Here is a 16982-nt window from a genome sequence, read left to right as displayed (position 1 = left end):
CCTTGGCAGCCCTCGCCTTGATCCCCCGAGTCCAGACCCTACAGTACGGCCGGGGCGCGGGGACCCTCTCCTCGCCCTCTCGGGCGACAGTCTGTAAACAACATGGCGGCCTGGTGTCGGCCGCGGCGCCTCCTCTCCGGGACCTCGGGGTTGGCGAGGGTGGCAGCAGCCGTCGCCGCAGACCCGCCGCCCGAGAGCCCGGCGCGGGGCGGGGCGGGGCGGGGTGGGGGCGGCGGGCGCGCGCGGGGGCGGTGGCAGGGCGGGGCATCCGGGCGCGCGCTGGGCCGCGGCGCGGGCGGGGGCGGCGGCGGCGGCGGGGGCGGAGCGGCGGCGGCGGTGGCGGCGGCGGTTGGAAGCGGCTGCCCAGAGCCCTCTCGCGGCCGCGGCGGCAGCAGCGCCAGCCCCAGCCGCAGCCCGGCCGCCGCCGCCGCCGCCGCCGCCGCCTCGCGCTCCCGCCGCCCGGCCCGACATGAGCGAGGAGGGTCGGGTGCACTCGCCCGCCGCGCTGCCGGCAGAGGCCACGGCCGCGCCTGAGGAGAAGAAAGGGAAGGAACTGGAGCGCGACAAGCTGCCGCCCATCGTGTCGGCGGGCGCCAGCGCGAGCGCGGTAGGTGGCGGCCGGGGGTCGCTGGGCGCCCCGACGGCGGGCGTCGGCAGGGCGGGCGAGGGGCGCCCGGAGGCCGCCCGGGGAGATGCGCCCGCCCGGGCCTCGCTTCCTCGGGCCGAGATCAGAGTTGTGGCTCGTGGGCAGCCGCGGCCACTTCGCGAGCTGCACCTTCCCCCCTCGGGAGATGGTGGGGTGGCCGGGTCCGCTGGCTGTGTTCGGTGATTTTCTGCTTTGAAGGGGCCCCTGCTTTGCCGAAGGAAATTTCTAGCATCTTGGAACGGGCATTATCTGTTGGATGAGGCTAAGGTGTCAGGCAGGCGCGAGTGGGTTTCCGCGGAGCTGCCCGCCTGCCTGGGGCGCCGAGATGTCCCCGTTCTCTTCGCGTTTCTTTCCCTTCCCGGTTCGGGTGGAACAGGCTCCGCGGCGAGTTTCTACTCGATCATGACCTTTCGGCGCTGTCAGGGTGGTGGGAGGTAGATGCCTCGGTGATGGTTTGCTTTTTCTTATGGTACAGGCATGTGACGTAAGGTGGAGAGGCTTTTTTAACCTTTTATTCAAACTCAAGTTCTCTAAGCTTGACAGGAATGGTTTCCCAGCTGGGTTTTCTTAAGGATTATTTGGAGAGCGCTCAGGCTTCAAACTACACGTTGCCAGATGATGTAATGGGACACCCCCCCCCCTCCTTATTTTTACTGGTGGTTATGACTTTGGTTACTTTGGAGCACCAAAAAAAATATTTTTCTGATTTTTGAGATTTTTATTTGACATACTATTGAAATACTTTTTGAAAGTTCGCTTTGGTACGTTTAAAGACCATGACTTGTCAGGCAGCTGTGCGTGACAAAATAGTAAAAGTTTAGAGAACATGATACATTTTCTTAATTCCTGCTTGCAATTCATTACTTAAAACCTCCCTCTTAAATGACTAAGAACTTACTAAAATAGCTCGCTCATCTTCAAAGTATGAGTATTAGGAATAATGTTTCGATTCGGTAGGTCTTTCAAAAATGTCTAAGGACTGTGATAACTGGAAATTGTTAGAATAAGCTCTTTAGATTAAATCAGGGCAGCAAAGTGTGGACAGTAATAAAATGACACACATTTTTAAATATGGCTATGATTGATTGGTGAAATGGAGTTTGAAGTTAGCAATTTCTTTGGGAAACGCTTTGAAGGAATTTGTCTCCCAACTGCTTGCAGACCCGCTTCCTGTTGTTCGTACCCTAGGTTTTTAGAGCTTTTCTAGGAAGTTCTTAACTTGCAAATAGGTAGCGTTTCAACAGCTCTTGTCTAAGTCAGTGTTTAAAACAGTGAATGCATTACTTGTAGAAACGGTTACATGAATGGGGTCAGGTCCTCTAGTGAACACCCTCCCCAAAACATATTTATCTCAGTGTAACTGAAAACTTGAAGATTTGGAATAAAAATTTGTAGAAATTGTTACAGTGTGGACACACATCTAAAGACTGTTATCTGAAACCCTTGGGGCTTTGGAATTCAGAGTTTTTCAGATTTTAGAAAGCTAATTTGGTATACTTATATATATATATAATACCAACAGTGGGGTCCTGGCTATTTTCCCATAATCAAGCCTGTTAATAGCTCTGCAGTGAAATGTGTGTATGTTCACTCAAAATGAGGTGAAGTCAAACCATAAGTAGCTTCATATCAGTTCAGACCAGGTTGGATCGTCAGAGTTCAAGTCAGGTACCTGTTTTGTCGCCGAATAAGTTGCAAAAACCTTTCAATTTTAAGAGCTTACAGGGTTTTGGAATTGTGAATTAAGGATTATGCACTTCTGCTACTAGTCAAACAGAAGAATAGAGTTCAAGAAATTTTTTAAATCTTGAATTAAACCTTCAAAGGCATAGGTTAAATTAGAAGAGGATGAGGATGAATAGAAAGACGTAAGATTCTGAAGGCAATTTCTGGTTCCTTACAGAGTCTTTTAGGATTGATAGCGTTGTTTTTATTTTAATGACAGTTTTTTAAAAAAAATGACGTTCAGAATTTATGGCTCTTTGAATTCACTGAGGTTTGTCTTTAGCACTGTTTTGGGTCAGGACAGGAGGGAAAAGGACTTTTTCTCAGGTTTTGCAGTAAGAGAAGAGTAAGGGGAAGATGAGGAACTTATTGGTGGGGTGTGTGTGTGTGTGTGTGTGTGTGTGCGTGTTTGTGTGTGTGTGTGTTTGTCAGAGAGAATTTCCAGAGCTGAAATTCCCACCTATGGCAATAAAAAGCTTAAGTCAAGAAAATGTGTGCTTGGGCCTCCAGAGGGCAAGAATGCCAGGAGAGCTGGGATGATGACTGAGTTTACCAGTGGGTGGGGAAGGCCTTCGTGTGGGAGGCAGGGAATGACAGCTTGTGGCCTGTTTGGTGGATTAAATAGAACTTCTGGAGGTTTGCTTAGGAACCTAATTGCCATCAGCAACTTTTTTCTTTGCGCCTTTGTAGTGATTCTTCCTTTTTGCCCCAGGTTAGTAGCTCTGTCTATGTCGATTGAGTTTATGGCTCAATTCGTGTAGCCCTACAGTACTAGCTTTTTCCAAGAATCATTCTATCATGTTTTTATAACAGTATGGAAATAATTTACAGTGACAGCTCCCTAAAATAAGTAGAAGGCCAGATTAGGATGACCTTAACTAAACTTGAAGACTTGGGACTATATCCCAGAAGTTTAAAGAGGTGCAGGGGTGGGACAGAGGGTGCTGGAAAGTGCAGCCCTGGAGTGATTGATCCTAAGACCAGCTAAGTGTGCAGGAAGTCCATTCTAGTCTGGAAGTCCTAACACAATGGTCTCAAACATGACTGACCACAGAGTTACCTTGGTAGCGTGTTAAAGTCCTGAGTCCAAGATTTCACCCTAGAGCTCCAGTTGTCAGCCTTTGACACGCAGTAGAATCAACTGGTGGACTTTTAAAGCCTTCATTGTCCAGGCCCAAATGCAGGCCAGTTAAATTAATTTCTGGGGATGGGGCTCAGGCATCTTTTTAAAAAATTTCCAAGTGTAGCTAAGATTGAAAATTAATGCTTTGTGTACTGAATCAGAAGCTCCATGGAATCTGTATTTTAACTACACTGCCCCAAGTCTCCTTGGTTTATGGAGCACCATTTGAAATGGACTGGTGAAGGGTATGGATAGTGAATGAGGCACAGCAGAAATGGGGTGGGGAAGTGGAGAGAAATGGCAGTCAAAGTGGTTCTAGGTAGAGATGCTCATGAGGCTCAAGATAGAGCCCTCAGAGGACTATCGTTGTTGGGTGGGGGACGGGGGAGGTTGGCCTTGCTGCTGTGGAGAGGTGATGCAAGACCACAGAATTGAGGAGAATAAAGAATTTGAAGTAGTGTATGGGTATGAAGGGCTGATGATGTCAATATTGCATTTACTGAAGTTGATGGATTGGAGTGGAGGAGGATATTGTAAATTAGTTGCTGATGTAATAGGGAAGTTAGAAAAAATTGGTGAATGGGGAAGGAGAAAATGGTCAAGGAGGGGCAAAAATAACCATGGCAAGTGAGGGTGAGTTTGACTGTCTACTTAATATTTAAGTCAGATGAACAGGAAAAAAAGAGGTTCTCCACGGGAAAGGGTGGCAAGGAATGAAGTGGTTTTGAGAAAGAGCTAGATTTTACTTAAGTCAGGGAAGTGAAGGAAATCAATTTAGGATTTTAAAGGGAAGTTTGCCCACAGTGAAGGCCCGAAGACTTGTCCAGTAGGTGGAAGGTCAGGGGAAGAGTTTGAGGGAGAGCATAAGGTATGTGGAGAGGATTTGATAGGAAATCAGTACTAACAAGAATAAGTTTGTATGCGTTGTGTCAGGTATGTATAAATGGGCTTGTTGGAGCTGCTGGGCTAAAATATAACTACTAATTATTGAATATCTATTATGTTTAGTTTTGCACTAGATACTACAGAAAACACAAAGACAAGGTTAAAAAAAAGGTCCCTGCCTCGGTAGGCAGGGCTAACACGTGAAAATAGAACAAAGCAAAGCATTATGTAAAAGGCACAGTGAGCCATAGAAACAGTTTACACTATAGGAGATCAGAGAAAGGAAATCAGTGTGTGCAGAACTGTGAAGAAAGGCCTTGAAGTAAGCCTTGAAGTAAAGGTAATTATTTAAGCTGGCTGGCCATTGAAGGATGATAGGATTTGGATGGGCAAAAGAAAGCGGGAAAGTAATCCAGTGGGGAAAACAACATGAACAGGCTTAAAGGAGAGAATTAGAGAGTAATAGGGCGAGCCCAATGGAAACCTGCTGGGAACTTGTGGGAGGTGATTGCATGAGGGCTGGAGCCACATCACTAGGCAGAGAAGCATGGACATTTTTGTCTGTGGTTAGTGGGAAGCCATTGGAGTTTCTTAAATAGAGGAGCGACATAATGAAGTCAGTGGTAGTGATTAGAGGTAGTTAGACTGGAGGAGGGAGGAGGAGGAGCAGGGCGAAGGAAGAAGCTTTGTAGTTCTTACCTGTGATGATGGCGCATCCACTAGGGTGGCGGCCATGCGGTAACTTGTAAGGGATGGAAGGGTCCACACTATGTGGAAACTAAGTAGATAACAGAAATGAAAGAGGAGGAAGATTAGTAAAGAAAGAGGATTCTGAAGTTTCCAGATGAGTTCTCTCAGAGAAAATATTTACATAAAACACTCCAGTCAACAGCATTCCAAATAAATATGTGTATTGTGAACTTACAAAAACTCTGCCTATCTAGGTGTTTGGAACAATCTTATACATGGAAAATCTTTGTCCATTATGTACTAAATAGAAGGTGAGATGGGAAAGAACAAAGGCTATGGGGGCAAAGGCATTTTAAACAATTTAATAAACCATAGATACTACAAAAATGCATTACATATGTATATGTGTAATACATATAAGTAATATAAAAGCTACTGTTTGAGTACCTACTCTATGCTAAGCATTTTCCCTGTCTCTCTCATTTAGTCAGTCAATGCAACCAAAAACAGTAACACAACAACTGCTGTGATTGTGAGGAAGATATTGTTCCCATTTCACAGGAAGAATCTGAGAGTCAGAGAGGTTATATGTACCTTACCAAAGGGTAAAATGGATAGTAAGGGGCAGAGCTTGTTTTAAAATTGAGATGTTTCTGACTAAAATACTCATGCTCTTTCCCCTATTCCATATACTCTGTATCCGTGGTCAGAGGCCATGTGGTTCAAAGAACCTGCACCTATAGAAATATTTCTTATTTTAGAAAAGAGGATGTGGTCCAGTGACAAATTTGTTCAAAATTTTGTTGCCAGAGGTAGAACTATTATGGGAGAGAAAGATATGTTCTAGGATATCTGATAGTTTCAGTTTTAATATGGTATGAGTGTATCATTAAATTCTATGTAAAGTAAAGCAATCTCATTAAAGAAAAAGAATCTGAGTCTTAAGACATAAAAAGGGAGGGCTGTAAGCTATATCAATACATATCCAAGGTGTGTCTAATTTTGAGTGGGTGTAAAGTCTGTCAACTTTTTTTTTTTTAAATGCAAAGCCATAGTGTAGTTGCCTGCTTATTCTCCTGTTCATAGTTAATTCAGGATGGTAGGACACAAATAATTTGACTGTATTTAACAATTGGAGAAAAGTGGTCATTAGAAGTTGTGAACCGGGGAACCTCCAAAATTGTTAAATACAATACTGCTTTGCTATTTGTAGCTCCCTGTCTATAAAATGGGGACAATAATAATAGAACCTGCCTCATAGGGTAGATAAGAAGACTTATCTAATAAATTAATTAACACACATAAAGCGTTTAGAAAAAAGCCTTGACAAAGAAAGCACTCAATAAGTGTTAGATGATATCATGATTATTAGCAAACCACCCTCTACAGCGGAAAGCTGTTTGTAAATCAGCCAGCCCTTTCTACTCTTGTCCTTTGGCTTGGGTGCTTTCCTTCACAGCCTTCTCTATCAAGCCTTTATCAGCCCATCTCCCTTCTCCTCCCCTAGCCCTCTCCCTGTCTCTCCTTCCATCTCCCTGTCTCTCCTTCCCTCCTCAGCCCCCATTACCCCCCCCCCCCCCCCCCCCCCGCCCCAGCCGCACGCGCACACACGCTGAATTAAGGGGTATCATGAACTCTCTGAACTTTTCAGGGCTGATATATGTCTGGGTGCATATGAATTTCTTTTTAAAAACGAAATGTGGGGATAAAGCTTCAAAAAGGTGTACAGCTAGTGTTGCTAGAGTAGCAGCTTATTTTGGCATAGTGTTTAGAAATTAACTTGCTTGTTTTTAGTTAGAGTTGAGGAAGAGAGAGTAGAGAAAGATCAACAGAAGGTGAGTAAGGAAGAGAGTGGAGCTGAGAAAGCTCTGGGAAGCTTTGATTTCCCTATTTTTTCTCCTGGTTTTTTCTAGTATTGTAGTTGACTCTATGGATGAAGGATCCCTTTGCATTGCAAAAATGTTACTAGACTCCTAAGCCTTGTGTGAGTAACTGGTTGTTCCTAAGTTGATATTTATAACTGGGTGACATTTTAGTAAGCAATCAAAAAATTTGGGGGGAGAATGAATGTAATAAGTGAACAAGCCTTTTAACAATAGAAATTATTGAAGTTTTACTAATTCAGCTGAATTGAAAAGTCAGTCTGAAGTTTGAGCCTAGTCATTAAAGAAAGCCGTATTTCAAATTAACTTAGTTTTGATCCAGATGTTTTTATTAAAGAACAAGAAATTCATTGAGGAATGACTGCACCAAATCACACATTTTAAAAGTAATATTTTACTATATAAGAATAATCAATTGATGCAGTTTCTTTTCCTATGTTGTAAAAAAAGTGAGTAAAATCTCTCATGCCACCTTGCCTTCCTGATGACAAGTGAACACAAATTTCTGCGCTTCAGGACTAACATTTCTATTATATTAAGTAGGGTTAATTTTCAGTTATCTATAAGATCAGTATCAACTGTGTTGTGACTTTTTTGGTGACAAAATTTTGTTTCAGAACCCACATCCTTATTTCCTAGTCTCCTTTGAGAGATGTGCTTTATATCACTTAAAGAAAGCAATTCCACTTGGGCCAGTGCTATTTAGTTTGGGAGGGAAGTTCACACCCTGAAAGTAGCTAATTTTTCACATCTTAATGGAAGGATGTAGAGCAGAGATAGCACTTTTGATTTTATAACCCTTCATTCTTATAGGGAACTGTGAAAAAACATACAAAAAGAGAAACAAAATATCTTTACCCAGTAACAGAGCCTAAAATATTCTCCCTTGTAGACTCTAAAGACAATTGAGGCCTCTCAGCTGATGTGGTCCTAACTGATAGTTTAGGTTAGTCTATTTAAAAAGTTGGTAAAGCAGAGTATCTTAAATATTTTTAACTTAAAACATAAATGAACATTTGTTCACCAGTCTTTTGACACCATAACCTTTCTTAGTATCTCAGGAAGCCACTCTCTCTTTTGTAAATGGAGTTTTTCTGTGCCTCATTGAGACTGAAGGCAATGGGCCTTATATTAGGGGTGCTTAATCTATTGCCAAAATAGTCATCTGTGAATTTGAAAAGTAAATTTCCAAAAGTATATAGATTACCGTTGTCCCTATGTACATATCAGAAATTACCAAATCAAGAAACTCAGTGTTTGTTCGTTCAGACACCTTTTATTCTTTGTCTGTGGAGTATTTTATACCATATTTAAATTTGCTGCCTTTCTGGCAAATCTCTTTTTCCAAATGAAGCAGGGAAATTATGAATCAGAACAATAATTCTATCTTTTTTCCTAAGATTGTTTGTTAGGTTGGATCTAGTTTAAGAAAGTATGTTTTATCTATCTAGATCAGCTCTGTCCAGTAAAAATATAATGTGAACTACCTATGTAATTTAAAATTTTCTGATAGCCACCTTAAAAAAGAATAAACACAGTTAAAATTAATTTTAATAATTTAACTCAACATGTCCAAAAACTTACCATTTCAGCATTTAGTCAATATAGACACTTAATGAGGTATTTTATCTCTTTTCCATACTAAGCCTTTGAAAATTGTGTATTTCACGGTTACTAGATATCTCATTTTGGACTAGGACATTTCAAGTGCTCAGTAGCCACATGTGGCAAATTGCTGTATTAGTGTAGATTTAGATGATATTTTCTTGTTCTGCCAAGATTTCTTAAATTTGTTCTTAGTTCTAATTACTGTTTATCTCTATTTTAGCAGTCTTCAAAGTGTGGTCCTCCATATCCTTTTAGAGATCCACGAGGTCAAAATTACTTTCATAATGATAGTGTTATCTGTCTTGTCTTGTTCATGCTCAGTCTCTCATGAGTGTAGTCTAGGTTTCTAGAGGCTACATGACACATGATATTGTAACAAATTGAATGCAGAAACAGGTATAAGAATTCAGCTGTCTTCTCTTAAACCAGATGTTTAAAAAGATTTGGAAAATAGGGGCTGGCCCTGTGCCTGAGTGGTTAAGTTCGCGTGCTCCACTGCAGGCAGCCCAGTGTTTCGTTGGTTCGAATCCTGGGCGCAGACATGGCACTGCTCATCAAACCATGCTGAGGAAGCGTCCCACATGCCACAACTAGAAGGACCCACAACTAAGAATATACAACTATGTACTGGGGGGCTTTGGGGAGAAAAAGGAAAATAAAATAAAATCTTAAAAAAAAAATTTGCAAAATATAAAACAATGCTACTCTTCTCACTAAATTTGTTTTTGTTTGGGAAAATATAGTTATTTTACATAAAATATTATTTATGTTAATAAGAAATGGGTTTATTTTTATTTTAAAAGGAATTAGTACATACATACAATAATCTTTAAGAGTATAAAGGGATCCTGAGACCAGAAAGTTTGAGAACCACTACCCTAATGTATGTTGAATTTCTTTTGTACTGTTACTGTTAATGCTTTTTATTTGTCATTCTTGACGACAGGTATTCTACATAAGTGAATTTTCTGAATAACAAAGTATTACGGGACATTTTAGAATGCTTAGTCATTATTTGTTATATGGAGCATTTTCTAAAATACAGTGTGTACATCTCTTCTCAAAGAGAAGATATTGAACATCATTTAACATATACTGGATCCCCTGTGACAACTTTGCATCCAGAGCCCACCAAACCAAAGAGCTCTATGCAGAGTCCATCTATCTAAGCATTTGTAGTGTGTTGTCTCTTCAGTAAATAAAACTACTGCCAGCCTGACCTATCTAAATAGATAACCAGACTGCAACATTAATTTTCTCTTGATGTAGTTTAAAATGCAAGCATTTCCAGCTTGTTTGCAAAGCTAGTAATTTAAAATATGTTATAAATAATGAATTTTGTAGACAGAAATTCAGTTTAAAGTATTTTAATTCAGAGACTCTAATATAGTGAAATATGGCTTTAAAAAATGTTTCATGATGGAACAGAGCCAGCAATTATTCTTTTATCAAAGATTGGTTTAGATTGTGAACAAAAGTGTTTTATCTTTTAAGGCACCTTTTGGAGGATAGAGGATAGGCAAAGTAAATTTTACCAGAATTTTTTTGGAGGGGGTGGTAAGTGAGGAGGATTGGCCCTGAGCCAACATCTGTTGCCAATCTTCCTCTTTTTACTTGAGGAAGATTGTTGCTGAGCTAACATCTGTGCCACTCTTCCTCTATTTTATGTGAGATGCCCCCACAGCATGCCTTGAGGAGTGGTGCTATGTCCGTGCCCAGGATCCGAACCTGTGAACCTCGGGCCGCCAAAGTGGAGCACGCAGGAACCTAGCTAATACACCACCAGGCCGGCCCCCTTACGGGAAATTTGAATATAATAGAACTTTGTATTCAATACAAAAGCTGTTGTGGAAAACTGTGAATATCCTTCTTATTGGCATCTAATAGAAAAATATGAAAGAAATCAGAAATTTAACTCTATGTAGTTTGTCCTTCAATAAAGACTGAAAGTAGGAACTCATATATTAAAATAAAATTTTAAAAAAGGTTGACTAATTATTTTGTTAGCAGGAACAGAACAGGTCCTCTAAGTTTTTGTTTGTTTCAATTTTTTTAAATTATATCATGATCTTACGTATAACCTGTGTGATTATATTGTCAAAAAGACCATTGAGGTCCATGGTGGGTATTTGTGAAATATGACCTTTGATTAGTTATGTTATTACTATATAAAATTTTTCTGCTATTTATTAAACACACAGACTCTGCCTAGAGAGGCAGGTCCATTGTTTATTATGCCAAATTTAAGTATTTTGAGTTTTTTCCCTCAGTGAGTTCTGAGTGTGTTTTCCCCCTGTGTTCCCTGTTTGTACTTATCTTCAGTCTACAGCAGCTGGTTGGGTATCCTGCTACTATCTGTTCTTCAACACATCCAGCCCACTGTTTGTAGGCTGGCCGCATTCCAGGGCTTCATCCTCAGTGTGCTCCTTCTGAGGACTCGTGGATAACACTTCCTAAACTCCTCAGGAAGCCGGATCTAATAACTGTGGTAGATCCAATTCTTAGAAGGCTTATAAAGTAATGTTCTTTAATCTTTAATTTAGTCTGAAGTTTGATGTCGTGTTAATACCCAATAGCTTCTTGATTTAAGTCTCTAATTTTTAGTTAATCAGTTTACCATTGCACAACATGCTGCCCTGTTTTTCCTCATGAAAGCATTAGGTTGTGTGTAAGATTTCTCTTGTGCAAGGTAGTAGAGGACAACTGCTGTATTGAAGGTTTGCTTTATTTATCTGTAGTGCCCTGTCAACCTGTACAATTGTCCATGATTAATTTCTTGTCATCTCAAGTATAAAATATCAAGAGCACAGTCATCTTACAAACAAGGGACTTATTATTAGACTAAGGATTTTTTTTCATTTCCTTTTTTGGTTACAAGGAACAGAAAATCATGCCATATATGCCTCCTTTTGGAAAAAGGGGATTTATTGGAATGATATGCATAGATTAAAACCAGAAAGCAAGCAGGAACAGAGACTGGCTGCTCTCTGTGCCTCTGCTATTCTCTCACTCTTGGCTGGTCACTCTTTTCCATATTCCTCTGTCTAAAATCTGGAACAGACCTCCTCTGATTGATATCCTAGGAAGCATCAATGCCTTTTATGTCAGGCCACCTACATATGGCCACCTAGCCTGGAGGTGGCTTCCTTTCAGTTGAGAGCCTCTCTCTCCTCCAATCTATGGCCATTCCTGTGCAAAGAATAGCAGTAATGCTATGGGGACTACGAATAGGTCAGTTTAAATAGAAGTGAACATTGGATTGGGCAGCCATGATGCTCAGTGTATCTTTCCTCAAACCTGTCTACACTTCCAGCCACTGGCCTTTCTCTCCTGTGAAGCTTCTGGACAGAGCAATCCCTGCTCATTTCTTTCATTTCCCAACTTCCCATTCATTCACCAATCCATTTCACATGGTTTCTGTCACCACCATTCCCTTGAATCTGTTGTCTCCATGGTCTGCAAGATTTCATAGTTGCTCATTCTAGTAGGCACATTTTAGACCTAACCACTCTTCATCGTTTAACATTGTTGACCACCTTTTTTCTTGAAACTTTATCCTCCCTTACTTTTTAACATATCGCCTTCTTTTGTGTTTCTTATCTCTTTGCCCATTCATTCTTAATCTTCTTTGTCAGCTCATATCATACATGCCAATATTTCTCATGGTTCTGTCCTTATATTAGTTTTGCATAACAGTAGCATAATGGTAACACTGTCAATTAGAAAAATTCTGTAATGTTGTCATGAGAAGCATGCTTTTGCCTACTGAGCATTGGTTCCTTTTCTAGTCATTCACAAATCGTATGTTTCTATAACCCAGTCTAGAATTTTCTTCAGGTTTTTACACATTCTTAAGTCCTAAGTCCTCTTCTTTACAATGTGGTGTCAAAGTTTGTTTATTTTCCTGAAATTTGAAATAAAGCATTGTTGTTCTTCATTTCATTTATTTTGTAATTTATGAAAGGATTCTCAGATTCTCATTATGCTTCACACTTGGACCTGAAATAGCTTTTACCATTTTTCCGTTGCTTTGGCCCAGGCTGCCATTCCTCTTCCTTCCCCATTACCACTGTCTCAGTTGGCACTTCATTTCTTCCAGAAGGCCTGGTTCAGCTTCTAGTAGTGCTCCCCTTCAGTCTGTTCCCTACAATGCTGCCAGAGTGATTTTTCTAAGATACAGATATGATCTTGTCACTCCCTGTACCTTCCAGGATAGAATCTATACTCCATAGCCCGAAGCCTTCATGATATGGTTCTTGTCTACCTTTCCAGTCTCGTCTGGGCCATTCTCCCTTTCTGATTCTATATTCCAACTGCATTGGTCCCTACATTCTGTTGTTGCTCAGTCTTAGATAACATCCATGACAGTTATCAACAAAAAAACACCTTCTATATATTAAGTTATTGTAGATATTTACAGCTAAGTTAACAAGGCTTTGTTACTGACGGGCCATTCATTGACCTCATTTTACAAGTTGGTTTCTTTCATTAATTACCATCTATAAGTGGTATAGTGCATCAAATTTGCCTTTTGTTCCCACTATTATTTAAGATGTTCTGGTAGAACAAAGCATACAAATAAGCAAACGTGGCCCCAGTAGTTAATATAATTCTTATTTAAGTATCCTAATAATTATAGCAAGGAATGATTTACTTTTTAAAATGCATAGTTTATTTTGGTTTTATTTTCCTAATCAACATACTAGTTCCGTACACTTGAGCGTCTTGCTTTAATTTACCAAGATTATGCAAATTATGTAATCTACTAAGACTGTTTTATAGAAAAGTATCTCATATCACTGTCTTATTTATCTCTTTCTCCAATTTTTGTCTCTTCTCCTTGGGAATCTACATTATAAATCTACTAGAGATTAGAACTGATAGTTGTTAAATGGCTTTATTGATTCAATCAGTTACTTGTTATTTTTTATTATTTGGAAAATTCCCCAAGTGAACTAAGCAATGTTCTTTGGGATCTCCTTTTATTAAGAAGGGGTGGAGGAAGGAGTAGGAAAAGAAAATGAAATATTGAGTCTTTCCTAGATTGCAAGGACATCAAAGATTTCCCTAAGGTACACTTAGTTTTTAATTTCTTCTGATGAGGTGAGTTGCTCCTAAGGCTATTAAATTTCCTTCAGTGTATATCTGTACAAGTAGAGAAGATAATATCAGCCACAAACAGCTGTTGTGAAAACAGGGTGATATGTGTAACTCACCTGTTATCATAGGATAAACCCTTAATGTATGATAGCTACCATAGTGAGAGACTGTGAGTTGTAGTGGTTTACGAATACACACTTCAGGGTCATTCAGATTAGAGCTTGAATTCCCACTTGCCAGCTCTCTGAACTTGAGCATAGTGCTTCAGATTCCTCATTTGTAAAATCAGGAGTAAATGCATATCTCATAGGAACGTTGTATGAAATCACGTAACGTAGTACTAGGCATATAGCAAGTACCCAGTAAATGACTTGTCTTAGTATGTTGTTAGCACAGGAATAATCATTTCTTGAGCACCTGTTGTGTTGTGCTGTGGGTTCTGTACAAGACCGTAAATGATATTGTCTATGGTTCTGAAACTTCAGATTCATAACTAAAATCTATTAGAGGACTACTTTATTTAAGTTAGGCAATATGTTTAACTTTTATAGGCTGGATCATGTAGGCTAATCCTAACACAGAAGTATTAACTCAGACTTCACTGAGCCTAAATGTATCCAAGAAGCAAGCTCAAACAAATAAAGCAAACAAACAAACAAAAAACAACAAATTCTGTGAGCAGCCAAGATTTCACATGCAAAAAATTGCATATACATACTTTCCTCGTGAAAGTATTCCTCAAGTTCTCGTTTAGTGTCCATCACACCTCTGTTGCTTGTTAGCTGAATGACTTTAGGTGAGTGTCAGACAATTCCAGTTTCCTCATCCATGAAATAAAGGAGTTGAATAACTCATTTCTAAAAATCCCTTAATTCCAGAAGCATTTTAATTCTGTGTGTATACTATCTGAAATTTCTTTCTGGGCTCGTTCTTTAAAAAAAGGAAAACATAAATTTACTCTAAAGTACAAGATCTATGCACAAAATTCACTTATGTCAAGCTCTGTGATGAATAAGGAGTTTCTGGTCTGGCATGAAGGACCAGTATGAAAAAAATTATTTCAGTGGAATAATTTAAGTAAATTACAAGCATAAATAAGAATTTGATTTTTGTGGAAATGGTCACCACCAGAAAAAGCTTTGCAGAGTAGTTACGATAGAATAGATTATGCTGCATTAACAAATTAGCCCCAAGTTTCAGTGCTTGAAAACAGTAAAGGTTTATTTATTGTTAGTGGTATAATGTAATGTTGGTCAGCAGTGGCTTCACTCCACATAGTCACTCAGGCACCCAAGCCATTGGATTCTCTAACATGTCAACCTGTAGCCTCCATGATTGTCACAGTGGAGGAAGAGAGAGAAGACTTGGGGATTTGCCCACCAGCCTTAAATGACTTACTACTTTGTGGTCCACAAATGACATCATTTCTACTTGTGGCCTATTAGAATTAATCAGACGGCTTCACCTATCTGTAAGAGAGTAGGGAATATGGGAGAGTGAATATTTGGTGAGTGTAAATGTTTTTGCTACATAGCATATGAGCTGATTCTAAAAAGGTAAATGGAAATCAATGAGGATGGAGCAGATGAAAAAGAAACTCTACTGTGAAAGCAAAGAAATTGTAAAGAAGTGGATGTTAAGGAAGAGTTAACTACTAGATTGTGTTAAGCATCTGGAAGCTAGAACATAGTGTAAGCTGGAAAGAGCTGAGGATAAGCCATGAGGTAGCTCTATAGCTTTAATAAATTAATAAATTAATCTTTATTTTAAAATTATAAATAATTTTAATAAATTAATCTTTAAATTTAATTAATTTAATAAATTAATCTAATAAGTTAATCTTTATTTTAAAATTATAAATAAAATCATATTACCTGTGCAATATTCGCACAGGTAATATGATTTTATTTATAATTTTAAAATAAAGATTAATTTATATTATGAATTTTATAGTTATTCTTTTGTGGAAAGTGTGTAAATGGGTAGATTCTAGCTATAGAAAGATTGCTCTGTTACCTGTGCCTAAGGATTCCTAAGTGCTTAGCACTATTTTTTTAAAATCCTGGTACCCAAAGTACAATCAGAGTGCTTAGAAAGAAATGAACTCTGCAGGGTTTATCTTTTTACCTGAACTTTTCAAGTTGTGTCAAAAGACAAGAAAACCTTCAATGAATCAACGTAAGTATTAGATACATGTTAACTATTGAAAATAATATTTGTGGAGGTCACAAAAACAGTGTTATGTAAATACAAAGTTAAAATAGCAGTTAATATTAATGGAGTGTGTACTATGTACAAGGATCTGTGCTAATTATTTTATACTTATTATCTCAGCTAAACCTCACAATAATTCTTTGAGGAAGGTACTATGATTATCCCTATTTCCAAACTTTATCAGTTTGTGGGTAGGTAGATAATATGACTGTTTTCATTTTATGCTTAATTTGGTCCTAGAAAAGGTAAGTCAATGTTATATATATGTTTTATCTCTCTGTCAAATATCTATCATCAAAGTAAAATCTCTGTTATAAATGTTTATGATTTCTGCAATAAAACAATTTAAATATAGCTAGTAGGAATTATGCTGCATTGTTAACTTTTCTGTTTTTAGGGTTTGGACAGAGGATCTAAAGGCCAAGTTTCCACTTTCAGCAGTTGTGTTTCAGCTGTTAGCCAGAAGAAGGAATCCGCTGAAAACAGAAGTTCACCTGCACATCTTGTTTTCCCTAACATCAAGAATGGTAATAAATAAATTAATTAATTAATTAATGTAATTATAATTATTAAAGGTACACATAATCTGTATATGTTGGCTGAAAGTATATTTTCCAGCTATTTAAAAAGTAAATTTTAATTATTCAGCATTGTTCTGGTAGATCTTATTAATGAATATGATAAGAAAAGGAAAATAAGCTGTATAAATGTTTACAGAAAGGAAGAAAATCATTATTTTTAGGTGCTTGTTACCTGGAGTAAGACAATGAAATACAAAGCTCATGAGTAATAAGAAAGTTTGGTTAGGGAGCCAGACACAATATAAATATACAAAAATTCAATAGATTTCCTTATTTGAGCAGTAATCAATTATAACACTTCATGGAAAATATATGAAGCACTTAGAAATAAACCTAAAATAAAATGAGCAAAACATATATGAAGAAAATTAAAACTTTATCAAAAGACTAAAAGGTGGTTTGAATGGAGAAACTTAACATAAATATCATAGAGCTATCAGATACACCCAGTTTACTCTCTACATTTAATAAATTTTTCAACAGTTTTTTTAGGGAAACTTAAGAAAATGATGCTCTATTTGATCTAT

General features: G+C 38.9%; 1 protein-coding gene across 4 annotated transcripts in view; it reads left to right on the top strand.

Annotated features, from left to right (window-relative positions):
• The first annotated feature begins 321 nt into the window (after positions 1 to 321).
• The window catches only part of HECTD2 (HECT domain E3 ubiquitin protein ligase 2), a 78275-nt gene continuing 61614 nt past the window's right edge, over positions 322 to 16982 (top strand). For 3 of the 4 annotated variants that reach the window (XR_011436985.1, XR_011436981.1, XR_011436987.1), the window contains exons 1-2: positions 328 to 607; positions 16272 to 16401. Coding sequence is in view for 1 of the 4 variants with exons in the window: in XM_023642734.2 (XP_023498502.2) it covers positions 470 to 607; positions 16272 to 16401 (268 nt within the window). In the remaining 3 variants the exon portion in view is untranslated. Of the gene's footprint in view, positions 608 to 16271; positions 16402 to 16982 lie in introns of all 4 variants that reach the window. The other variant, XM_023642734.2, reaches the window with a different exon arrangement.

Source organism: Equus caballus, chromosome 1, assembly GCF_041296265.1.
Source record: "Equus caballus isolate H_3958 breed thoroughbred chromosome 1, TB-T2T, whole genome shotgun sequence".
NCBI classification, from domain to species: Eukaryota; Metazoa; Chordata; class Mammalia; order Perissodactyla; family Equidae; genus Equus; species Equus caballus.
This window is presented reverse-complemented; position numbering and strand designations above follow the sequence as displayed.